This window comes from Anopheles arabiensis, chromosome 2, assembly GCF_016920715.1.
Source record: "Anopheles arabiensis isolate DONGOLA chromosome 2, AaraD3, whole genome shotgun sequence".
NCBI classification, from domain to species: Eukaryota; Metazoa; Arthropoda; class Insecta; order Diptera; family Culicidae; genus Anopheles; species Anopheles arabiensis.
This window is the reverse complement of record NC_053517.1, coordinates 6,680,719-6,699,137: the sequence shown is the minus strand read 5'-3', so window position 1 is coordinate 6,699,137 and position 18,419 is coordinate 6,680,719. Positions and strand designations below refer to the sequence as shown.

Genomic DNA, 18,419 nt, shown 5'->3' with positions numbered 1-18,419 from the left:
ATGGTTTGTTTAGAATAGATTTGGTCTGTCAAAGCGCAATGACAGTTGATACGAATTTCGAAGATGAATTTCGAAACGGGTAGGCACATGGGGTTCGGAAACGCGTCATGATTTTGTAAACTTGTGCTATTATAAAATGTAAAAATGATATTTTTATACAGCTTAACATAGTTTTTACCTTCAAAATGGTGATTTACCTCAAAATTTCATCAAAACTTTGCAAAACCATCTAAATCATGCAACTGTCAAAACAAGCAGTTTTCAAATGATGCGTTGAGCCAACCCTGCCCGTTGTTCGAATCCAGAACAACGAACTCTGGAACAATAGCTGTCGTTCTCGGGAATCTGACGTCCGCAACGGCAAGAAGAAGCACTGAAAGAAAAAAAGAAAAACGCCACAACCGGACCAAAAATTACACGCCGCAACGCCTCGCTTTTGTTTTTCTTTCCGTTTTATCGCCCGGCCGCCGGTTTTGCCGTCGGAAATACACCCCGGAAAGGTGCTTCGCAAGGACTAGCAGTGCAAGCGCACCGTGTGCAATCGCTTCTACGACGCTAAAATGATGTTCCGCGCGGCCCTAGTGGCGGCAGTGCTGTGTGGCCTTGGCGTGCACCTGGTACAGTCGCACCCAGGTTCCAAGTCGCAGGTCATCGAGCTGGATGAATCGAACTGGGACCGAATGCTGACCGACGAGTGGTTGGTCGAGTTGTAAGTATCCACCACCAGCAATCCCCTCCTTTCCGCGTGTTGACGCACCGCGGCAAATCGCATCGCAGACTCCCCGCGTGGTGCGTGTGTATGTGTCTGGGGCGGCAGCTACGTAGCAGATGCGCATACTTGAAGTTATTCACCCCATCTGGTAATCGTTGCATTCTTTCCCTTCACTCTCCCTCTCTCTCCTTTCCGCTGCACAGCTACGCACCATGGTGTCCGGCGTGCAAAAGCCTGGCCCCGATCTGGGACGACCTTTCGACGTGGTCGGACGATTTGAACATCAAGACGGCAAAGGTGGACGTGACGTCATCGCCCGGCCTGAGTGGCAGATTCTTCGTCACCGCGCTGCCCACGATTTTCCACGTAATTAATGGGGAGTTCCGGCAGTACAAGGGACCGCGCGACATGAACTCGTTCATGTCGTTCATCGAGGAGAAGAAGTGGGAATCGCTCGAGCAGGTGTCGGCCTGGCGCAACCCGGACTCGATCCAAATGTCGCTCGTGTCGCTGTTCTTCAAGCTTTCACACTTCCTGAAAGTAAGTAGAACCCGCTGGCGGGTAAGTGTCCGTGGAGTGGGGTCAATACTTTCCTCGGTCTTCTTGTGAATTTTCGCCTTTTTCCCATACATTTGTCTTACCCTATTTCCTCTGTTTGTTTGTAAACCTCCTCCTTCTCGCCTTCTCTGCTACAGGAACTGAACACGATGCTGCTGAAGGAGTACGGTCTGCCCGTCTGGGGCTCGTACACACTGTTCGGCATCGGCACGGTACTGCTCGGTGCGATCTTCGGGCTGATACTGGTCTGCATCATCGACTGCCTGTTCCCGCCAAAGTCGGGCCAGCGGCAAAGCTTCTCCGAGCACAAGCAGAAGGTGCGGGCGGAAAAGGTACCGGAAGAGCTGCGCGGCGACGAGCTGGTGGATGAGGATGAGGAAAAGCGAACCGCCGACGATGATGGCGAGTACGACGAGGAGGAGGAAGAGGAGGAGGACGTGGAAGAGGACGAGGAAGTCGGCGAAGCGGAGGAGAAGGAAACTTCCGAGGGCGAAAAGTACTCCGGCAGTGACGATTCGGACGATGAGCAACAACAGCCACCGGCAGCCGCCGTCGAGAAGAAGAAGCCGGAGGACAAAAAGTCCGCCGCCGAGCAGCCGGCAGAACCGGTGGTGGAGGAGAAGAAGGAAAAGACCACCACCAGCCCGGACGTAAGGAAACGTAAGCCAAGAAAGGCTGACTAGAAAGGGGGTTTCTTAATTGAGCAAGAAAGTACCGGTTGACGAGCGGGATATATTGAGATGAGAATGGAATTTCCTTTCCATTCTTCCATCTAAACAGAAAAGATTCATTGCAGCTCGCGCGGCGGACGGAATGGATGGTATGTTTTGCTATATGTTAAGGCAAATCTTGTTTGCACTTGTGTGTTTCTGTTCACAACTGTGCAGCGCAAGCAAACGCTCCTCTCATTCGATTTGGCTGGCACACAGAAACAAGGGGGAAGAGCGAAGAGAGCGTGTTTATGTAAACGTTAATTGCATTTAGTTTTGCACCTTTTTCTATCTTTAATAATACTTTCCAATACTTTCTACATTCGTTAATAGCATCCTTTTTTTTGCTCTCGCTCTTTTTTGCCCCGTTTACGATGTTTGCTTGTAACGTAAGTGCTCGGTGTACATTTAATATAGTTGTTTCTACTTAACGGTAACGATAAGCTCCGCCGCCTTTTTGTTCTACGTTTTTCGGTAGTCTTTGTATTTTTGTGTTAGCTTATCTAAAGGAAAACGTGAAAAGCCACTGAAAATGCTCGGCAGACTATTTGCCACGTGGAATCAACGAATGGAGAAGAAACAGGTGAAAATCTCATACATTTAACCCCGTCACAATTCGTGTTCAGATAGTGAGCATTGTTGGCAAAAGTCCTTGTTTTTTGCGACATTCAGCAGTTTTTCTTATGAACTTTTCAATTAGTTGCTTTATTTTTTTTAATGTGATCAGTGAATTCGTCATTATTAAAGCAAATGGTCTACACCACGAGCGGTCGTTATCCTTTCAGCCCCCAACCCTACCGGGGAGAGCTGGAACAGCATGAGTCACGAAAAGCGCACGAAAGAAAATGTAACTTAAAAATCATCACGAGATTGTTTTTTTCGAAATAAAGTCACGAATCGCTAGTGATAAGAGAAACCAAAAGAGAGAAATGCGTTGGAACTGTGTAGCTGATTAGAAGTTTTGATAAGCCGGATAGATAATATATCGTATGTTGTCATCGAGGTGTGTTGCGAACAGAAATCCGAACCGAATTGATGAAAGCTTTACCGTTTACCGCGTTTAATCTGTACGTAGAACTAATTAACAACTCCTGTCCCGACAATAACCCGTTACCTGTTTGAATGACTTGTCCCACCCCTCCTTTTATCGCTCACGCGCTAAAGTTCCCTTTTAGTTGATTAAAGTACGCCATATCGGCGGGACTGATGGAGGGGATGAATTTTTTGACCGATTCTTTGAAATCATCCTCCGTCACGATCACTTGATCCGCATTCAGCCCTTCGTCGATGGAGTCTGTAAAAAAGCAGGACAAAGCTGAGGTATAAGTTTCCCCCCCTCAAAGCACGCCGCCTTCATCCACACTTACCACCTGCGATTGCTTCCTTTACCGTTCGGCGGACCGCACTCAACCATGCGTTCGAACAGATCGAGTACATGTCCGCACCGGTCATGTCCTGTTTGAGGCTTTCCGCGATCTTGCGCAGCGTAAGCGTCTCCGCCAGCCGGAACCGTCCCGTCACGGCCCGCAGCACACTTTCCTTGTCCTCCACCGTGCAGCTCGGGCCCACGTACAGCAGCTTGTCGAACCGCCCCGGTCGCAACAGTGCCGGATCGATCAGGTCGGGTCGATTGGTGGCTGCGAGTATGAAAATCTGCTGTCCCGGGTCCTTCGATATGCCGTCCATCTCGCTCAGCATCTGCGACACAACGCGATCCATAACGCCGCCCGAGTCGCCGCTCACGCCCCGATTCGGTGCCAGCGAGTCCAGCTCGTCCAGAAACAGCACGCAGGGCGAAGCGGTCCGGGCGCGGGCAAACACCTCCCGCACGTTCTGCTCGCTCTGGCCGACGTACATGTTCAGCAGCTCGGGCCCTTGCACGGACAGGAAGCTTAGATTGCACTCGGTCGCGACGGCTTTCGCGATCAGCGTCTTGCCCGTGCCCGGTGGCCCGTACAGCAGGATGCCCGACCGGCGCATGTTCTTCCCCATCAGGTGTTTGTGGCGCAGCGGCAGCCCGATCGAGTTTTGTATCTCCGACTTAAGCTTGGCCAGTCCGCCAATCTCCGACCACAGCACCTTCGGCACCTTCGGCGCACCGAGACTGTCCGAAAAGGTGGACTGCATGTGGTCGAGCGATGCGAGAAAGTGGTTCAACCCTACCCGGCCGGTGTCTTGCGAACGGCGCCACGCTTCCAGCGCATTGCCGTACAGCAGCTCCAGGTCGGCCAGCGTGAAGCCTTGGCTTTGCTCGGCAATCTTCTGCAGCTGGGCGACCGGAAGCCGATACCGATGGCCAAGGGAGATCCAGCGCAGCAGCTCCAACCGTTCGGCCGTGGTAGGTGCATGCAGCTGTATCACCTCGAGAAAGAGGGAGGTCAGTTTGGGTGTGTTGGATTCCTTCTGGTTTGCCACTGCCACCACCACGACCGGATGGGAGTACTGGCGCCCGAAGAGCGTCATCAGTTCCGCCTGGAACGAACCCGTAATGCGCTGATCCTCGTGGCCTTCGTTGTCCACACCGAACACTTCGAAGTTCTCCAGACAGATGATCAACGGTTCGCACACCTTCGCCTTGTTGAAGGCGGTGCTCAGCTTCGTCTCCGTTTGCGAGCTAATCGAGGTCATGATTTCGCTACAATCGGCATAGTAGATCGGTATGCCGAGCGCGCTGGCCACGGAACGGAGTACGGCCATCTTGCCAATGCCACGCTCACCGCGCAGCATAAACACCGGATAGATGCCGTTCCGCACCAGGCCATTGTTTTCCATCTTCAGGTACGCCTGCAGCGAAGAGCGCAGCGAGTGGAAGTATTTACGCAACCCAAACGGACAGCTCGGACGCATGTTGGGCCCATCGAACCGTTCCGGCAGTAGGAAATTGTTGTACGTCGTCGTTTGCTGCAGCGTGGTAAGGCTTTTCTGCGCGATTCCGCTCATCTCGAAGGCACCCGCCGTCGAGTCCAGGTTCAGGCACTTGAACCACAGCGACCGCATGTGCACGAGGACGGCAAAGTGCTTCGTGTAGAAGGTGTTGCCCAGAAAGCGCTCCGTCAGGGGCACCTGGTAGGTGTGGTTGCGGTAGAGTAGCCGCGGCGTTTCAAAGTACCGGCCGAGGATAAAGTCCACCATGTCGGAGCTAAGATCGTACGGCGTTTGGTAGAGGAAGATGTTCGCTTTCGCCACGATCGCGGGCAAATGTTGGCCCTCGGTGATGCGCTGCAGCCGGGCCCAGTACCGTTCACCGGTGTGGCGCGTGTACCGTTCGTTCAGGTTCTCGACCAGATTCTCCTTGACCCAGAGTGCGTTGAGCGGGACGTCCGCGTGGGGTGCTACCTGGCAGAGCAGCGACACGTCCTGCTTGTTGAGGATGATCGAGACAAGGCTTTTGTCGTGCGGTGTTGGCTCCACCTGCTCCGAGCATTTGGCCACCTTCAGGACGAGATTGATCCAATTGATTTCCCGCTCGACTACGTACTCCCGGAAGACGGTGGGCGATACGAAGAGGGTATGTTCCGAGGCGACCAGCTGGTCGGATTGAAGCTGCTCGAACAGCACGTTCGGTATGGGCTGAAGGTAAAAGTCCAGCAGGCGCAGTTTCAGGTCGGAGCGAAGCTTTTTCAGCCCCTGCAGCAGCACAAACACCGGGAAGTAGTAGGCCGGATAACGGGGGTACCGTAACCGGGCGATGTACAGCAGCAAGCGCCATCGTTTGCCAAGGGTTTCGGCCATTTTTCAAGAGCTCAATTATGCCACCGGAACGTAGTTTTGGTTTCACTTCAGTCGGATAATAGAACTAGGCTAGGAAACTATCATCGTTGCCGGAAAACTATTGCGATTTTTCGCACGCAAACGATTCCATAAACGGAATAAAAACAATGCACGCGCCGGCACAGCTGATAGCTGTCATTTGAGCTGTCAACACGTGGATTTGTTTTTGAATTTTTGAGCATGTTTTGACCGTTTCAATATGCAAGGCGAAATATATAGCAGATGTTATGCGTTTGTTCGTCATTTTATTACAAAACCCACATGAAACCGTTCCCATTTTGACAAATAAATAAAGCACCTGAGAAAAATGCCCTTGGCAGCAAATAATAAAAATGGAAGAGAGTAATATTCGATCAACAATCAGCAAGTTACAACGCCACACCTAATCAACGCGCTTCGGCCCTTCTCCAACCTTGGTGTGAATAATGTAACGCAACAGATTCGGTTCTTCCGGTGCGAACGAGTCCAGCACAGTCGGTGGAATGGCAGCCATCGCCGCCTCATCGTTCGGAATGCCTTTGTAATACTCTTCCGCCGAGGTGCCGGTGAAGGGGAAAACACGCCGTACGATAGCCGACACTTCCGGCACATCCTTTTCCAGCAGAAACAGGCACGCATTCGGGCCGGCATCGAAGCTGTAAGCCACCTTTACCGGTGCGAGATTCGGTTCGGCGAGATTGTTGATCTGATCCACCATACGGATGATGGAGCGTGACACATCGTTCAGGTAGAAGCACGGCGGATACGTGTCGAGACAGATCGCGTGAAACTGATTGCTGTCCTTCATGGCGATGCGGCCGAATGTGTCAAAGTCTTTCTCAGCGATAGCCTGTAAAATTGAAGAACAAGTGAGTTATTCGCTTCATTCACAACGCAAACCTTGCCAACCTACCTTTTGCACCAACTTAACACGCTCTGGCACGCACACGGAAGCACGATGCTTCAACAAGTCCGAGGTTTTGACGCTGGTCGCCATACCGTGCGTGGAAGCGGTAGCTTTCTTGCGATCACTAACCACCAGTATCAGTACATGCATATCCGGCCAGGCCGAGGCCGGTGCCAGCTGGATTGCCAGCGAGTCGGAACCGTCGGCGCGTTCCCCGCGCGCCCACTGTACGTACCCCGAATGAAGGCTGCGACAGGCGGACCCACTTCCCATGCGTGCTATGCCACTCAACTCTTCGCTCTCGACGCCGTACAGTGTGGCCAGCGTATACACTGCAAGGGGAAAAGGAAACATTTACATGAAGAAAGCAAGAGAAAACAACGACAAAAGAGACTCGCAACTGACCGAAACAAGCATACCCGGCCGCACTTGACGCTAGCCCTGCCGCTGTCGGGAAGTTGTTCTCCGACTCGACGTGCACGTTCCACTCCAGCATCTCCGGCTTCGAACACTTTCCGGACGCTTTGGCGATCCGTTTCACTACAACAACAAACGTATGTTGTTAAAAAGGTCACACAAAAAAGGTAAAGGCCCCTTACCCTCCTGAAGGCATCGTTGAATGCGTGGATTTTCGAACGACTCCTCAACACCATTCAGACGCAGCACATTCTTGCTGATCTCGGGCCCGGCAGTGATCGTTGTTTTCGTGCGTAGCTAGAACATAAACAACAAAACCAATAAGCATGGATATGGTAAGCGCTAGGACTGCTCCATGCATTATTCAGCATCCCAGTACGCCTCTCTTACGTGGTCCGTCGAAAGGGTGACGCTGATGGAATCGTTTATCGGCAAAATCAGGTCATCGTCACGCTTTCCCCCTAGAAATGTGTACAGGAGAAACAAGATGAGCAGCTCCGTCCGGACCGTCCGACCGAGATCGGGTCGAATCGGCTATACGTACAGTATTTTATGATGGCAATGTTGACCGGGGCGATGCACGTGACCGAGGTGGACATGATGAACCCAATGCAGCACGTTAAAAACTCAAAAAACTAAGAAATAACACAAGAATCCCCTACACTGCGAGCGAGCAAGCTTGCACTCCGGTTTGTATTTGTGGTCCGGAACTGAGCGTTTAGCGTAGTAGGTTCAGTTCGTGGAACAGCTGTCACTGAGATAAACAAACGGGTGACGTTTCCGAGAAAAGAGAGCACGTTTGCTGTTCCACATTCTCTCGCTCTCCCGCGGTGATTTTAAATGCGCGCTAAAATTGTGTTGATTTGTCGTCTTTTGCCACGTGGTTTGGTATTGCAGAAATCGTTTCTAAATGTTTTCTTTCGTTTTAGCTGTTTAGTGTAGTATTTTTGCATTTTTAAGGAACTGGAATCCATTAGTGTGCCATATTCGATTGGCATTAATCATAATTAGACAGATGAAAGACGGACGTTTTTTTTCTCCTGCCAGTAACATCAACAAAAAACCAAATCAACTAATTACGTACACCGACTAGCGAAACCGAGATGCTTTTTTCGGATGCAATTAGCAACACTAACCTTTCCGCTAGTGAACTCTGCTTGTACACATACATAAAAAAGCTTTATTTTTAAGGCAATTATTATAACTATTCGTGGCCCACAGCGTGCCTTGCTCAGCTAGCTACCAACGCGTGTGTCCGTTGCTCTTGCAATACTATGTGACTTCTGCTAGGTAAGTATCTTCGCCCTTCGAATTTCTCTCCCTCAGTTTTTGCTTCCCTTAGGTGCGAAACACACATTTACTAAGACATCAATATAACTAATGTACAATCACAGCTCCAATAATTGGGAGGGGATGGCTCTGGCTTGAAGGACTTTATCAGACGCGTGCAGTTTCCTTTTTTGCTATGAGATATCAGACGAGATGGGGTGAGACGAACGCTGAACAATTCGCTTCTTTTTCTTCTTCTTCTTCTAGTGAATAAATAACCGATGGCGATGAGATGATGCAAACACTATCAATAATAAATACTATCGTGGATGTAAGTTTTCCCCTAGGGTGTCATACAGTGCAGGTTTTGCGCTTGTGGCTGCTAAACTTGGAACGAGAGAAATATGCCCGGAATTCCCCCCGGGAAGAGTGAACCCATCTCGCCGGGTTACGTCTGTATCCCATAGTAAACGTACTCTTTGCACCAGGTCATCGTGTGATCCTCATTGTTGCAGCACATCGGGAACACCAGCGACGACTTGGTCACCTTCGAGCAGCGCTGGCAAAGCTCGTTTATGTCCTCCTGTTGGTGATTACGGGGAAAAAAACGCAGAAACAAAGACTTTAATCAGCTGCATCTTTGCTGGAAGTGCTGCGCAGGGACAACTTACGTCTTCGTAACACTGCTGCACACGTTTGTAATCCGCGTCGTAGAAATCTTCATAATCTGCCGATCTCCGGCGATGCTGATGGTCGGCATTGTGATGGTGAGCCTTCCTGCTCTCGGCTGCTGTCCTGCTGCGAAGCAGATGATCTATAAGACGCAGTTGTTTGCTGTGCCGCACGCTCGACGGTCTTGCCGAGGCGTGTGAAATAAGGCTAACCAGGCACACCAGCACCAACACTACCCGGAGGGAAATCACCATCTATAAGGAAGAGAGATAGAAATAACGAAAAAACGATCAGTCTTTGTGCGGGATGGGATGGAGAACGATGCAAATCATCCAACGATGCGGATGATCAGTCCGAAGGTTGTGGGAACCAAAGTCCAGTGTCACACACACACCAATCGCACCGGGCATGTCAAACTCGGGGGTCACTTTGTGAGTAAAAAAAAAACAACGCCATGGTTGGTCACTTTTGTTGCTTTCGTGCAACAAACCATTTTGATAAGCTGGTTTTGTTCCTTGTACTGCTGGTAATCTACTAGTGAGTTCTGAATCATCTGTCGGGGATGTGTGGGAGTCTTTGACCCTGGCACTATGCACAAAATGCCACCCACCGAAGCCGGCGGCCTGTTCGCAATGCCACCCTCGCACTGACATTTGCACGTCTTTCAACGTGCAGCATGGCGAGATGGTGATTGCAACACTCCCACATCCGCATCGGTTGATAAGGGGTGTGAGGATCGATGGCCGTTAAAAAACTTCCCCATCCGTCACCGGTGTGATCGACAGGGGTTCGTCACCATGCTAGACCGAACGTGATCGGTTGGTGGAGATTCCCAATCTTAGACCCACAACAAGATGGAGGGGGAGGCCCACTGACAGACACTCCCAGTAGAAGTTGGCGAAAAGTAGCGAAGAATCCGCCAGCATGACGACAGCGATCCACTGTGATCACACCGCGTGGGGCATGTTTTGCGCTGGTGACATGGCTACTAGCATCCCCCCGATGCACTACCCGTGAGAGCACCATGCAGATAAGCACCATGCGACCGACAGGCCGTGACACAGTTTTCCCCTTTTTCTTCGACACGTTGTGCTGGTAAACAACTCGATTCCCGGCAGGATCGCAGACTCAACACATGCGCGCACGCGCTGTCTCCGAGTGGGTTCGTCCGATTTGTCCAAACCTTGTACACGCCAGCATCGGAGCCACATCAGCTGTGAGTGATGTGGTACGGGATTTATTCATGACATCACTTCTTGCTCCTTCCGCAGGTTATCGTTCAAGCTAAACGAGCACAAATTACATCACTCTCTCTCTCTCTCTCTCTTTCTTTCTCTCACACTCACACACACTCTCTCCGGTGATCTCGAAGACGATCCACAGCAAGATCCCGAAAAAAGCCCCCAACCGCCAACCAGTTGCTAAGGGCACCGGTGGAGCTTGTTGTGATCTTCGTGGGATTAAATTTGACGTACCCATGATCAAGCCCAATCTTTCAATTTGGCACCAAAGCGGTGCCGAAATCTGCTCCTGCTTTCATGACGTCTCGGGTAAGAAGGGCGGTATTGGACCAGGCATTGTGTAGAACGCACCAGCTGCGACACTACGTCACACACACAATGCGACATTGGAGGCTTATCAACGACCGGATCCGGAACTCTCATCATCTTGGGCGTGGTGTCGGGCATGCGGTCATGATAACGGGGCGCCGGCCACGCTGACACACTGATCCAACGATCAAAACAATCAATCAGCCAAGGGCGCCATAGCCGGCCAAGTGCATCTCGGGGTGCCCCACCACGGGCCGTTGACCGCCATTGGTTGCGTTTAGTGACACTGTCACCGGGCGCGGGGTCGAGCGCCTGCCCGGAGGCCATTTCTCTAAACAACTCGGTGATACGGTGCGATGTGACACGGTAAACAACTAAACACATTCTGTGCTGCGGTCCTCACGTGATATGGTGGCGCTCGGATGCCGCCCGCGATGAGATCACTACGCTGATAAGGAAGAAGATCAGCACTCGACGATAAACAGCCCGGCCCGGTAATCACGATCGAGCGAGGTTGCAGAGGTGTGTGCGAATTGCAACACTATTTCATCACATTGCAATACAATTATCAATCTCGCTCGTTTTGGCTTCTGTGCAGGCCTGAGCCCTGATAAGGACACCGCACCATCAACTGGGCCCGCCTGGGCTAAATTTGAACGGCAAAACAATAATAATGACTCAGTCTGGCTGCAATTAGCGCTCAGGTGTTCAATTGCTCATACAATTGAACGCTTGTCAGGTGAGCTGGAGGCAGGATAAAAGAAATCTGAGTCTGACCGTCGTAGGTCGCACAGAGGGGTTGACTCATGTCAAACCACTCGTCGATATCATGAACGTCGACGGTCGTTACGTCGCTGCTCGTGACCACCTTTCGTCAGACTGATGGGATGACACACCGTTCCACTTGTCTAGCTTTGATGACTAGGAAAGGTACGAGCCTCCTTACTCGTTGCATTTCTTTTTCGCGTGCGCGTAGATAAGCGAATTACGCACGCAGATTTGTTTGGTTTTTGCACGTGAACATGTTTCGTGAGATATATCTTCAACCTGGGTATTTTTGTATCAAAGACAGCTTGACGTTTTGAATCGGTATGGGTTGATCGACTACGCTCAGTTGTAATTTACTGATCAACAAGTCACTGATTACTAATCATCTGCGCTTAGAGTCACTAAGACCTGCTGGTGGTTAACAGCAAAAGGGAGGAAAAAGACAAACAGCTAATCAAAGCAAGATTCCTTGAAATCCCTAGACAGATGATAACCATCTTTCCTGGGAACTCTTGCAATCTCTCCCAATCCCACCGATGGAACAATCCAGAACGATCGCTAGTGGTTGTTTTAAGCTTAAGTTTCAATTTGTTTAACGTCTTCCAGGATATTTTAAAGAAAAAATCCAAGTCAAAACGTGATCACCGATCACCCTATTAAATTGTTCAACATTTGATAATGTTGATATCTCTGTCAGAGTGATCTTCGTTACTAATTATTCTCCCCACATGATCGTAATTGTTCGTTCCTTTCTTTGTCACTTTCGATCAAGCTATCTGTACAATACTTTGCTGCTTATTCCACTAGTAATGCATACCTTTTTGCTGCTTCTGAACTCCATCGCTGAATGTGTACTCTTCTGCACTGTTTTATCTTTCAACTGCAAAATGTCCTTATTGAACGCACTTCGTTTGTAAGCGAAAATGTCTCCTTCTTCTCTTGCAAACAATGTCCACTAGCACACTTGAGTCACACTTGAGTCCACCGAGTCACACGGGTTTTGCGAATCCTTTTGGCACACGCTACTGCTTTCCACGAGGCGCTCGCGACACACTTTTTCCCAAGACCGACGCCGAGTACCGTCCCGATCGAATGCTATCAATGAAGTGAGGTTGCTCGTTGACGGTAACCGGCAGTACTATTTATTTATACACAACCGGAAAATACCGCCCATAGCTACTTCCACGCGCTCCTTGGGCACCTTGCCGTCCGTTGCTCGCGCATTAGCTCGGTTCGCGCTATCTCGTTCGCCTGCTGGGTGCTGGGTGTGTGTGTGCGTGCGAAGGAGCGCACTCGGCCCAGGCCTGTGATTGGCTGTTTGGGAGTCTTTCGCTGGCACCCGCCGGCTCCCCGCGCTTATCGTAGCCGTGGAGAAGTAAGTGTAGCTCAATTTTGTTTTTGAGGAGTACCGACCGCGTGCGCCCCTTCGCAGCTTTTGTGTCCTCATCTCGGGAGGTCTCGTGAGAGAATCGTGATCAATAGCACCGTTCGCTCGTGGGGTGAATCGCACCCTTTTTCTGAGACGCGTCCCACTGCACGCCACTTGATGTGATGGTACCCTCACCAACCGCCACGAGTAGCCCTAAATATTGCGCGACTGATTCGGATCACGTTGCAGTGGCGGGCACTGATCTGTGCGCACTGATTAGCACGCAAGGGAACTCCCTTTTTCGCATCGCTCAACAATTTCACTCCATTGCATCACGAGGCGCCACAACACGGGGACGCGGCACGGCAAACGGGCAAACGATGGCGCTGGTTAATCGAGAAGATGAATGGAATTCCTTTCCCTGATTGTTGGACAGAACAGCCAGCCCAGGCCAGCCAGCTTTTACTACACGGAGTACTACGGCTCGTCGCCAAACAATGTTGCGCAGTTTATTTTGCGTTATAATCTTCGGTCCGGCGATAATGCAACACACGGCTCAACCTTTGGACGGGCGTCAAGTACAATCGAATTACTACTGCTCGCTGCTGCTTTTACTCGCACTTCAATTCATCGCGTACGCGATCGTGCCTATTTGCGCGGGATACGATCGTAGAAGCATTAAATTGCACGTTGACAGACTCTCTGTGCACAAGGTCAAGCATTTGAATAGTCGTTAGCGCTGTTATGCTATGCTGCAGGGTTTGGCCCTGCTGATTGACGCGCAGAAGCTGGATCAATTATTGCAACACCGCGCGATGGGAACAACCATGCCATGATCGATTGGGAAAGGTTCAAACACGTGAAGGTGTCACAACAGTTTAATTGCCTGACTGTGGACATTCCCCCACGATTTCTGAGTACCTGGGGGAAACCCGGAAATTCCCCCCCGGGTCTCGGTCACATGATGAAAGTTGTCGTGCAGTACAAGAATTACGGTCGACAGCGGGCCACTATGCTGCATCTGTCCTAGTTGAGAATTGAAAACAATGCACCAACTCAGATATAAAACGCTTGGGCACATGATTTCACACCCCAACTCCCCCGGGGGTTTGATGGATGAGCAAAGAGATGTCTCTTCACTGTCTTATCATTGTACGGCGCTCAAGTGGGCGATCCTTCCAGCATTTGACGGGTGGCTGATCGGAGACGACCGGTGATGATGATGATGCCGCAAGGTATTCATCACAGCTCGCACATAATCACATCACGATAGCACACTGATAAGCTAACAATTCGTTATCGAAGTCATGGGTTTTCTACGATGACGTCGGTGTGACGAGTGACGCACGGCGGAAGGAAATGTTTGAACGCGCGGCTAGACACTGCCATTTGGGAAAAGGGGCGTCCTCGTGACCCGACTGCATAGTCACGGTTTAGGTGTTGGGAGCACAATTTTGCCCCACTTCATATCTGATAATATCTCTGCAAAGGTGGATGGATATATGGCACACGGTGCCTTTCTTTTGCTGGGGAAATCCACCAAACCTCTGACGTGTTTTACGTGGTAACATCAACAAAAAAAGTGCATTAATTTTATAAATTTTCCCCCATCAAATCGCCCATTTTAATCTGTGTCTCTCTGTACGCGCATGTCTGCGACCTATAAGCTTGCTAATAAATATCGGTCGTGATCGATAAAATTGCATGGCCTTTCCCACCCCCGTCGGCTTAAGTTTGCGTCAGTCATATTGATAACTCCAGGGGACTGCCCATGTGAAGCTTTGCGAAAGCTAATGCGACCTGTAAGCCCTTTTAAGGGATTGTTTTGGGGGATACCCACGATTGATCACTTCTTTGGAATTCGCTGCTTCCGTTATCAGTGAGGGCGGTGTGTGTATGACTTACTTCCTAACTTATGTCATTCGTCCCGTCGGTGTCGTCGGTTATTTTCCGTCCGCGGTGGGTTGATTATCTCCATTGCATAAAGTATTGTGTAAATACCCCAGAAGGCGCAATCAATTAGTCAGTGGGTGGGATTAAGTAATCGTAGTAAGTTTAAGCGGAACAATTCCGCGATTAGCGATTACTGGTAATTGTGTAATTGATAGCATGATGAGAGGTGATTTTCGCTGGTTGTTTGCTCTGCAGAGTGGATTTCATTGAAATGGAAATTTCTTTGGAAACGTATCGAAGGCAGACAGGAAACTGTCTGAATATTTGAGCATAAAGGAATTTGGTTACCAAAAAGAAGAGACAAATCCAATATAAAAAAGCACGATCTTCACGTGAGCACGAGCAACCTTACAGTGACAAACAAATTTAATGTTAACATCTGTATTTTTTCTTTTCTTTTAATTATAATAATCGTAATAATGATGTAATAACCTGAAACAGTTGTGAGGTATTCTTATGTAGTGTACTCAACATAATTTAAAAAATGCTGATTAAACAATACAAGCCTATTTAATATCAAACCCCCAAGGGTTGATCGTTCCTGTCTACGTGAGGATCACCACGTCTCTCGCTAAAAACGATCGAACGCCGCTAACCCTGCCGCAAAAGGCAGCATCGAAGGAATGCCCACGAACCACCAAACCGGCTCCGGATTTTGTGGCATTTCCGCAAGCTGGCGAGCATGTGCCATGGTGCAGCGTTTTCTCACGTGATACCTTTGCAATCTGATGCAATACGGCTGGTCCGTTGCTAACACCGGTGCGGTGAAAGAAAGTGGAGCGGCAGGTAGTCCGCATGGTCATGTTCAATGCTGAACGATTTCTCATGATGAGACAGCAGAAAACATGTTTGAACGAGAAATTCGCAACCAGCCCCACCTTCCTCTGTCCAACGATCGACCAAGTGGGGAAAAAATCATACCAACGACCAGGCGCATGCTCGAGCCCCATCGAGGCACGTTCGCACAACACGGGGATAAGCAGTTCAACGTGCGAAACATACCCTCAAACACACAGCAGCAAAAAAAAGGTAAATAGAATTCTTCGAATCCATTTACAAGTTATTTCGTGTATGAGTGTTTCGGCCACGCGGATCTTATCGCCCCGGCCGCCAGCGCCGGCTCCCGGCCGCAAGCGAACGAGATGTGAAGAAGGGCGATCGTTACGATGCGGACCGCAACGGAATGGAATGTTCGCGGCACGCTGAGGCGTGTCCGGCTGCCCGATTCAGCCCGGGCTACAGCTGATGATGATGGTGATGAGTAATGCTGTGGTCTTTTGCCGACGGCAACCGTCGGACGGCTAACGAATTTGCAACAGCTGACCGTACGCGACCAGCGCAAGATCGAAGATCGCAATGAAAGAGAAGGCGAGATGGTCCGCCGGCGATCGTTGGACCCGTTGTCTGTCTGTTTGGAGTTCGTAGCTGCCATTGACACAATTTGACGAGACCACTTGCTATGATCAACCGCGCCACTGACCAGTGGTCGACGACTTCTGGTCGACGCGAGGAAGAACACCACGTAGAAGATACGCCTCGGTGATCAACTCACTTGCGCAGAGATGATGGCCTTTTGCGGAGGATCATTTTTGGTAGCGGTGTTGCTAAGGGACCTGCTTTGGCCGGCAGACGAGTAGCCGCGGCAGCCGCGCTCGGCTTGGGTAATGACGTCGCATGCTTCCGGCGTCATCGGGGCGGCATCCGCACAAAGTGAAGGCGATCTGCCCCCTTCTCGGGCCTCTCGCATTGCGCCAGTGTGACGTTGGCCGAGCACATGTTTTATGGGACACGTTTTAACATGTCGGTGGGGTATTTGGGAAGCCGGTTGTGCAAACAGGATGTGGACTGTGCGGTGTGCGGTGACGTGAACGGTGATTTTCGGTTTCAATTTTATGATAGCATTCTGAGGAAGATCGGAAGCGTGACTAACGAGCTTGCTGTGCAAATGAATGAAGGTGGACATCTGGCAGTAGAAAAAATGACACCTATTTCGCAATATCTGAGGGCGTGTGAATTCATACGACGATCGTTTAACAGCGTCAGTCTTAGGGAATAGCTTTAGCTTCCCTTGAACATCTTTTATATGGAATTTATTGAGATTAGAAGAAATTATGTTATTGATAGTTTATTACAGCATGCAGTTGCCTTACGAGGTTTTAAGAAGATTTGAATTAGATTATCGTGTAGATATATTAATTAAAAGATAATTAGAGTACCTGGCAAAGATTACATAGTAGGAACAGCATTTTACAAAGGAATGTAAATATTCCCTTGAACTTGAAAGATATCAGATCTTCTTACTACACAGAAGCAAAGTTGTGATGTTGTGAAGATATCGTACGTCAATCAATTTTCAACCTTTGTGGAATGCTGATATCTACATTCACAGTGATGAACATGCTTACATTGCATGCATCCTTTTTTATCGATAGACTTTTGAATTACATATATTTGCCTGGGAAGCAACATGTAGATAGGAAAAAAGACATAATGTAAAAACTGTAATATTTAAACAATTCTTTGAGATATTCGGCAAATCACTAGCATTATTGCATTTTACTGTACATCAGTGCACACAACATTGTAATAGATGCGGTTGTCCATGAATGTAACCAACATAAAAAAAAAACTATATGACTGATTATGACATGTTCGGGGAAACCTCTAGCTGATAGGCGCCAAAAGCAAACACCACCCAAAATGGACAGCTGTAACGGGCTGCTTGATGGGAGCCATGCCCACGGAAGGTCATCGTGATTTTGCACTATCGCACACGATCGGAACCACGATGACGATGACAGGCAGGAAAAAAGGGGGAAAGCCTCATGTAATGGAGCACCTTTGGGGCAGTTCGTGCTTAATATCAGAGAATGCGGAAGGTACAAAGGCGCTTATCTACTATGCGCTTCGAGGTATTTCAGGCAGATAACCTTATGCTTAATTCTCATGCTGCTTATCTGTAGTGTTGTTTAGTTTTTTTTTTGTTTCGTGTAGTACAGATGTTGTTTGACCGAGTTTTGATAGAGAGAGAGAGTTGTTTTTTTTTGTATAAGCACGGCCCACATGCATGGTCAAATCAATTATGTGCGATGTGTTTCTTTATTTTAACTTGATCGATTTATTTGTATTCATACTTTTCTATTGCGAGTGCGCCATATATTGGTAACGTAAGCCTTAATAATACTCACATTCACAAATAATACTCACAGAACTGCTCGTGTAAGACGTTGGTAAAATGTGAATGTGTGTTGAAAATTATTCCAACGGATTACCATATTTATAACGACATTTATGAAAGAAACGATCGTGTGAACCAACAGTGTATAGGTGCCTTTTGCCAAGATTATTTGGATTTTTCGTATGGGCACGGTCAATCGAGTCTTCCTTACTAAGCGATGTTTTCACGTATGTATCTCTTCTCTCTTTCATGTTTTAGTGTTCTCTTTCAACTTAAGCTTCCTTCCTGCTCGATCTGTTGTGCATCAACAATGGGCAAATGTTCTACCCTCTCTCTGGTAGAAAAACAAAAAAAGTTGTAAATAAATATGTTTTTCACACCGTTTTACTCTAAGAATAAAATGCAAACAAACCAATATACATACTAAAATACTTAAGCTTTAAAAAATATTGCACCATGACAGATTATACAGTTAGAACCAGATATCCGTTGGCCCTTTTAACAACCTATGCAATGTTTTCATAATGAACAATAGTCTGATGAATAGGGATAGAACGGCGATCGACAAAGTACGGCTCGAGAACGTTTACTCCCGGTTTATCTATT

The 18,419-nt window shown here is 49.0% G+C and overlaps 4 protein-coding genes across 5 annotated transcripts; 1 reads left to right on the top strand and 3 right to left on the bottom strand.

The window, feature by feature from the left end:
• Positions 1 to 316: 316 nt before the first annotated feature.
• On the top strand, positions 317 to 2,902 carry LOC120896023 (thioredoxin-related transmembrane protein 1-like). 2 transcript variants are annotated; one of them, XM_040299815.1, is made up of 3 exons: positions 317 to 709; positions 916 to 1,252; positions 1,408 to 2,902. In XM_040299815.1, the coding sequence occupies exons 1-3, from the start codon at positions 561 to 563 to the stop codon at positions 1,951 to 1,953; spliced, it is 1,032 nt and encodes a 343-aa protein (XP_040155749.1). In that variant the 5' UTR covers positions 317 to 560; the 3' UTR covers positions 1,954 to 2,902. The 2 variants fall into 2 exon arrangements, with proteins under 2 accessions (XP_040155749.1, XP_040155748.1); XM_040299814.1 differs by having other exon boundaries at positions 916 to 1,273.
• A 114-nt stretch (positions 2,903 to 3,016) lies between these two features.
• On the bottom strand, positions 3,017 to 5,867 carry LOC120896020 (peroxisome assembly factor 2). Its single transcript, XM_040299810.1, has 2 exons — positions 3,348 to 5,867; positions 3,017 to 3,274 (listed from the first exon to the last, which is right to left on the bottom strand). Exons 1-2 carry the CDS (start codon positions 5,710 to 5,712, stop codon positions 3,132 to 3,134), a joined length of 2,508 nt encoding a protein of 835 aa, XP_040155744.1. The 5' UTR covers positions 5,713 to 5,867; the 3' UTR covers positions 3,017 to 3,131.
• Positions 5,868 to 5,965: 98 nt separating this feature from the next.
• LOC120896022 (diphosphomevalonate decarboxylase) lies at positions 5,966 to 7,821 on the bottom strand. The gene is made up of 6 exons (XM_040299813.1): positions 7,599 to 7,821; positions 7,445 to 7,515; positions 7,237 to 7,351; positions 7,043 to 7,177; positions 6,644 to 6,969; positions 5,966 to 6,580 (listed from the first exon to the last, which is right to left on the bottom strand). The coding sequence occupies exons 1-6, from the start codon at positions 7,651 to 7,653 to the stop codon at positions 6,134 to 6,136; spliced, it is 1,149 nt and encodes a 382-aa protein (XP_040155747.1). The 5' UTR covers positions 7,654 to 7,821; the 3' UTR covers positions 5,966 to 6,133.
• A 385-nt stretch (positions 7,822 to 8,206) lies between these two features.
• LOC120896025 lies at positions 8,207 to 12,456 on the bottom strand. The gene is made up of 3 exons (XM_040299823.1): positions 12,131 to 12,456; positions 8,995 to 9,249; positions 8,207 to 8,906 (listed from the first exon to the last, which is right to left on the bottom strand). Exons 1-3 carry the CDS (start codon positions 12,152 to 12,154, stop codon positions 8,772 to 8,774), a joined length of 414 nt encoding a protein of 137 aa, XP_040155757.1. The 5' UTR covers positions 12,155 to 12,456; the 3' UTR covers positions 8,207 to 8,771.
• Between the last annotated feature and the right edge of the window lie 5,963 nt (positions 12,457 to 18,419).

Coding starts and splice junctions, on each gene's coding strand:
- LOC120896023 (XM_040299814.1), top strand. CDS start 561: ATGATGTTCCGCGCGGCCCTAGTGGCGGCAGTGCTGTGTGGCCTTGGC. Junction 710..915: donor GACGAGTGGTTGGTCGAGTT/GTAAGTATCCAC, acceptor TCCGCTGCACAG/CTACGCACCATGGTGTCCGG. Junction 1,274..1,407: donor TAAGTAGAACCCGCTGGCGG/GTAAGTGTCCGT, acceptor TCTCTGCTACAG/GAACTGAACACGATGCTGCT.
- LOC120896020 (XM_040299810.1), bottom strand. CDS start 5,712: ATGGCCGAAACCCTTGGCAAACGATGGCGCTTGCTGCTGTACATCGCC. Junction 3,275..3,347: donor AAAGGAAGCAATCGCAGGTG/GTAAGTGTGGAT, acceptor GCTTTTTTACAG/ACTCCATCGACGAAGGGCTG.
- LOC120896022 (XM_040299813.1), bottom strand. CDS start 7,653: ATGTCCACCTCGGTCACGTGCATCGCCCCGGTCAACATTGCCATCATA. Junction 7,516..7,598: donor CATTGCCATCATAAAATACT/GTACGTATAGCC, acceptor ACACATTTCTAG/GGGGAAAGCGTGACGATGAC. Junction 7,178..7,236: donor TCAACGATGCCTTCAGGAGG/GTAAGGGGCCTT, acceptor TTGTTGTTGTAG/TGAAACGGATCGCCAAAGCG.
- LOC120896025 (XM_040299823.1), bottom strand. CDS start 12,154: ATGGAGTTCAGAAGCAGCAAAAAG. Junction 9,250..12,130: donor AGTTCAGAAGCAGCAAAAAG/GTATGCATTACT, acceptor TCTTCCTTATAG/ATGGTGATTTCCCTCCGGGT. Junction 8,907..8,994: donor TGCAGCAGTGTTACGAAGAC/GTAAGTTGTCCC, acceptor AATCACCAACAG/GAGGACATAAACGAGCTTTG.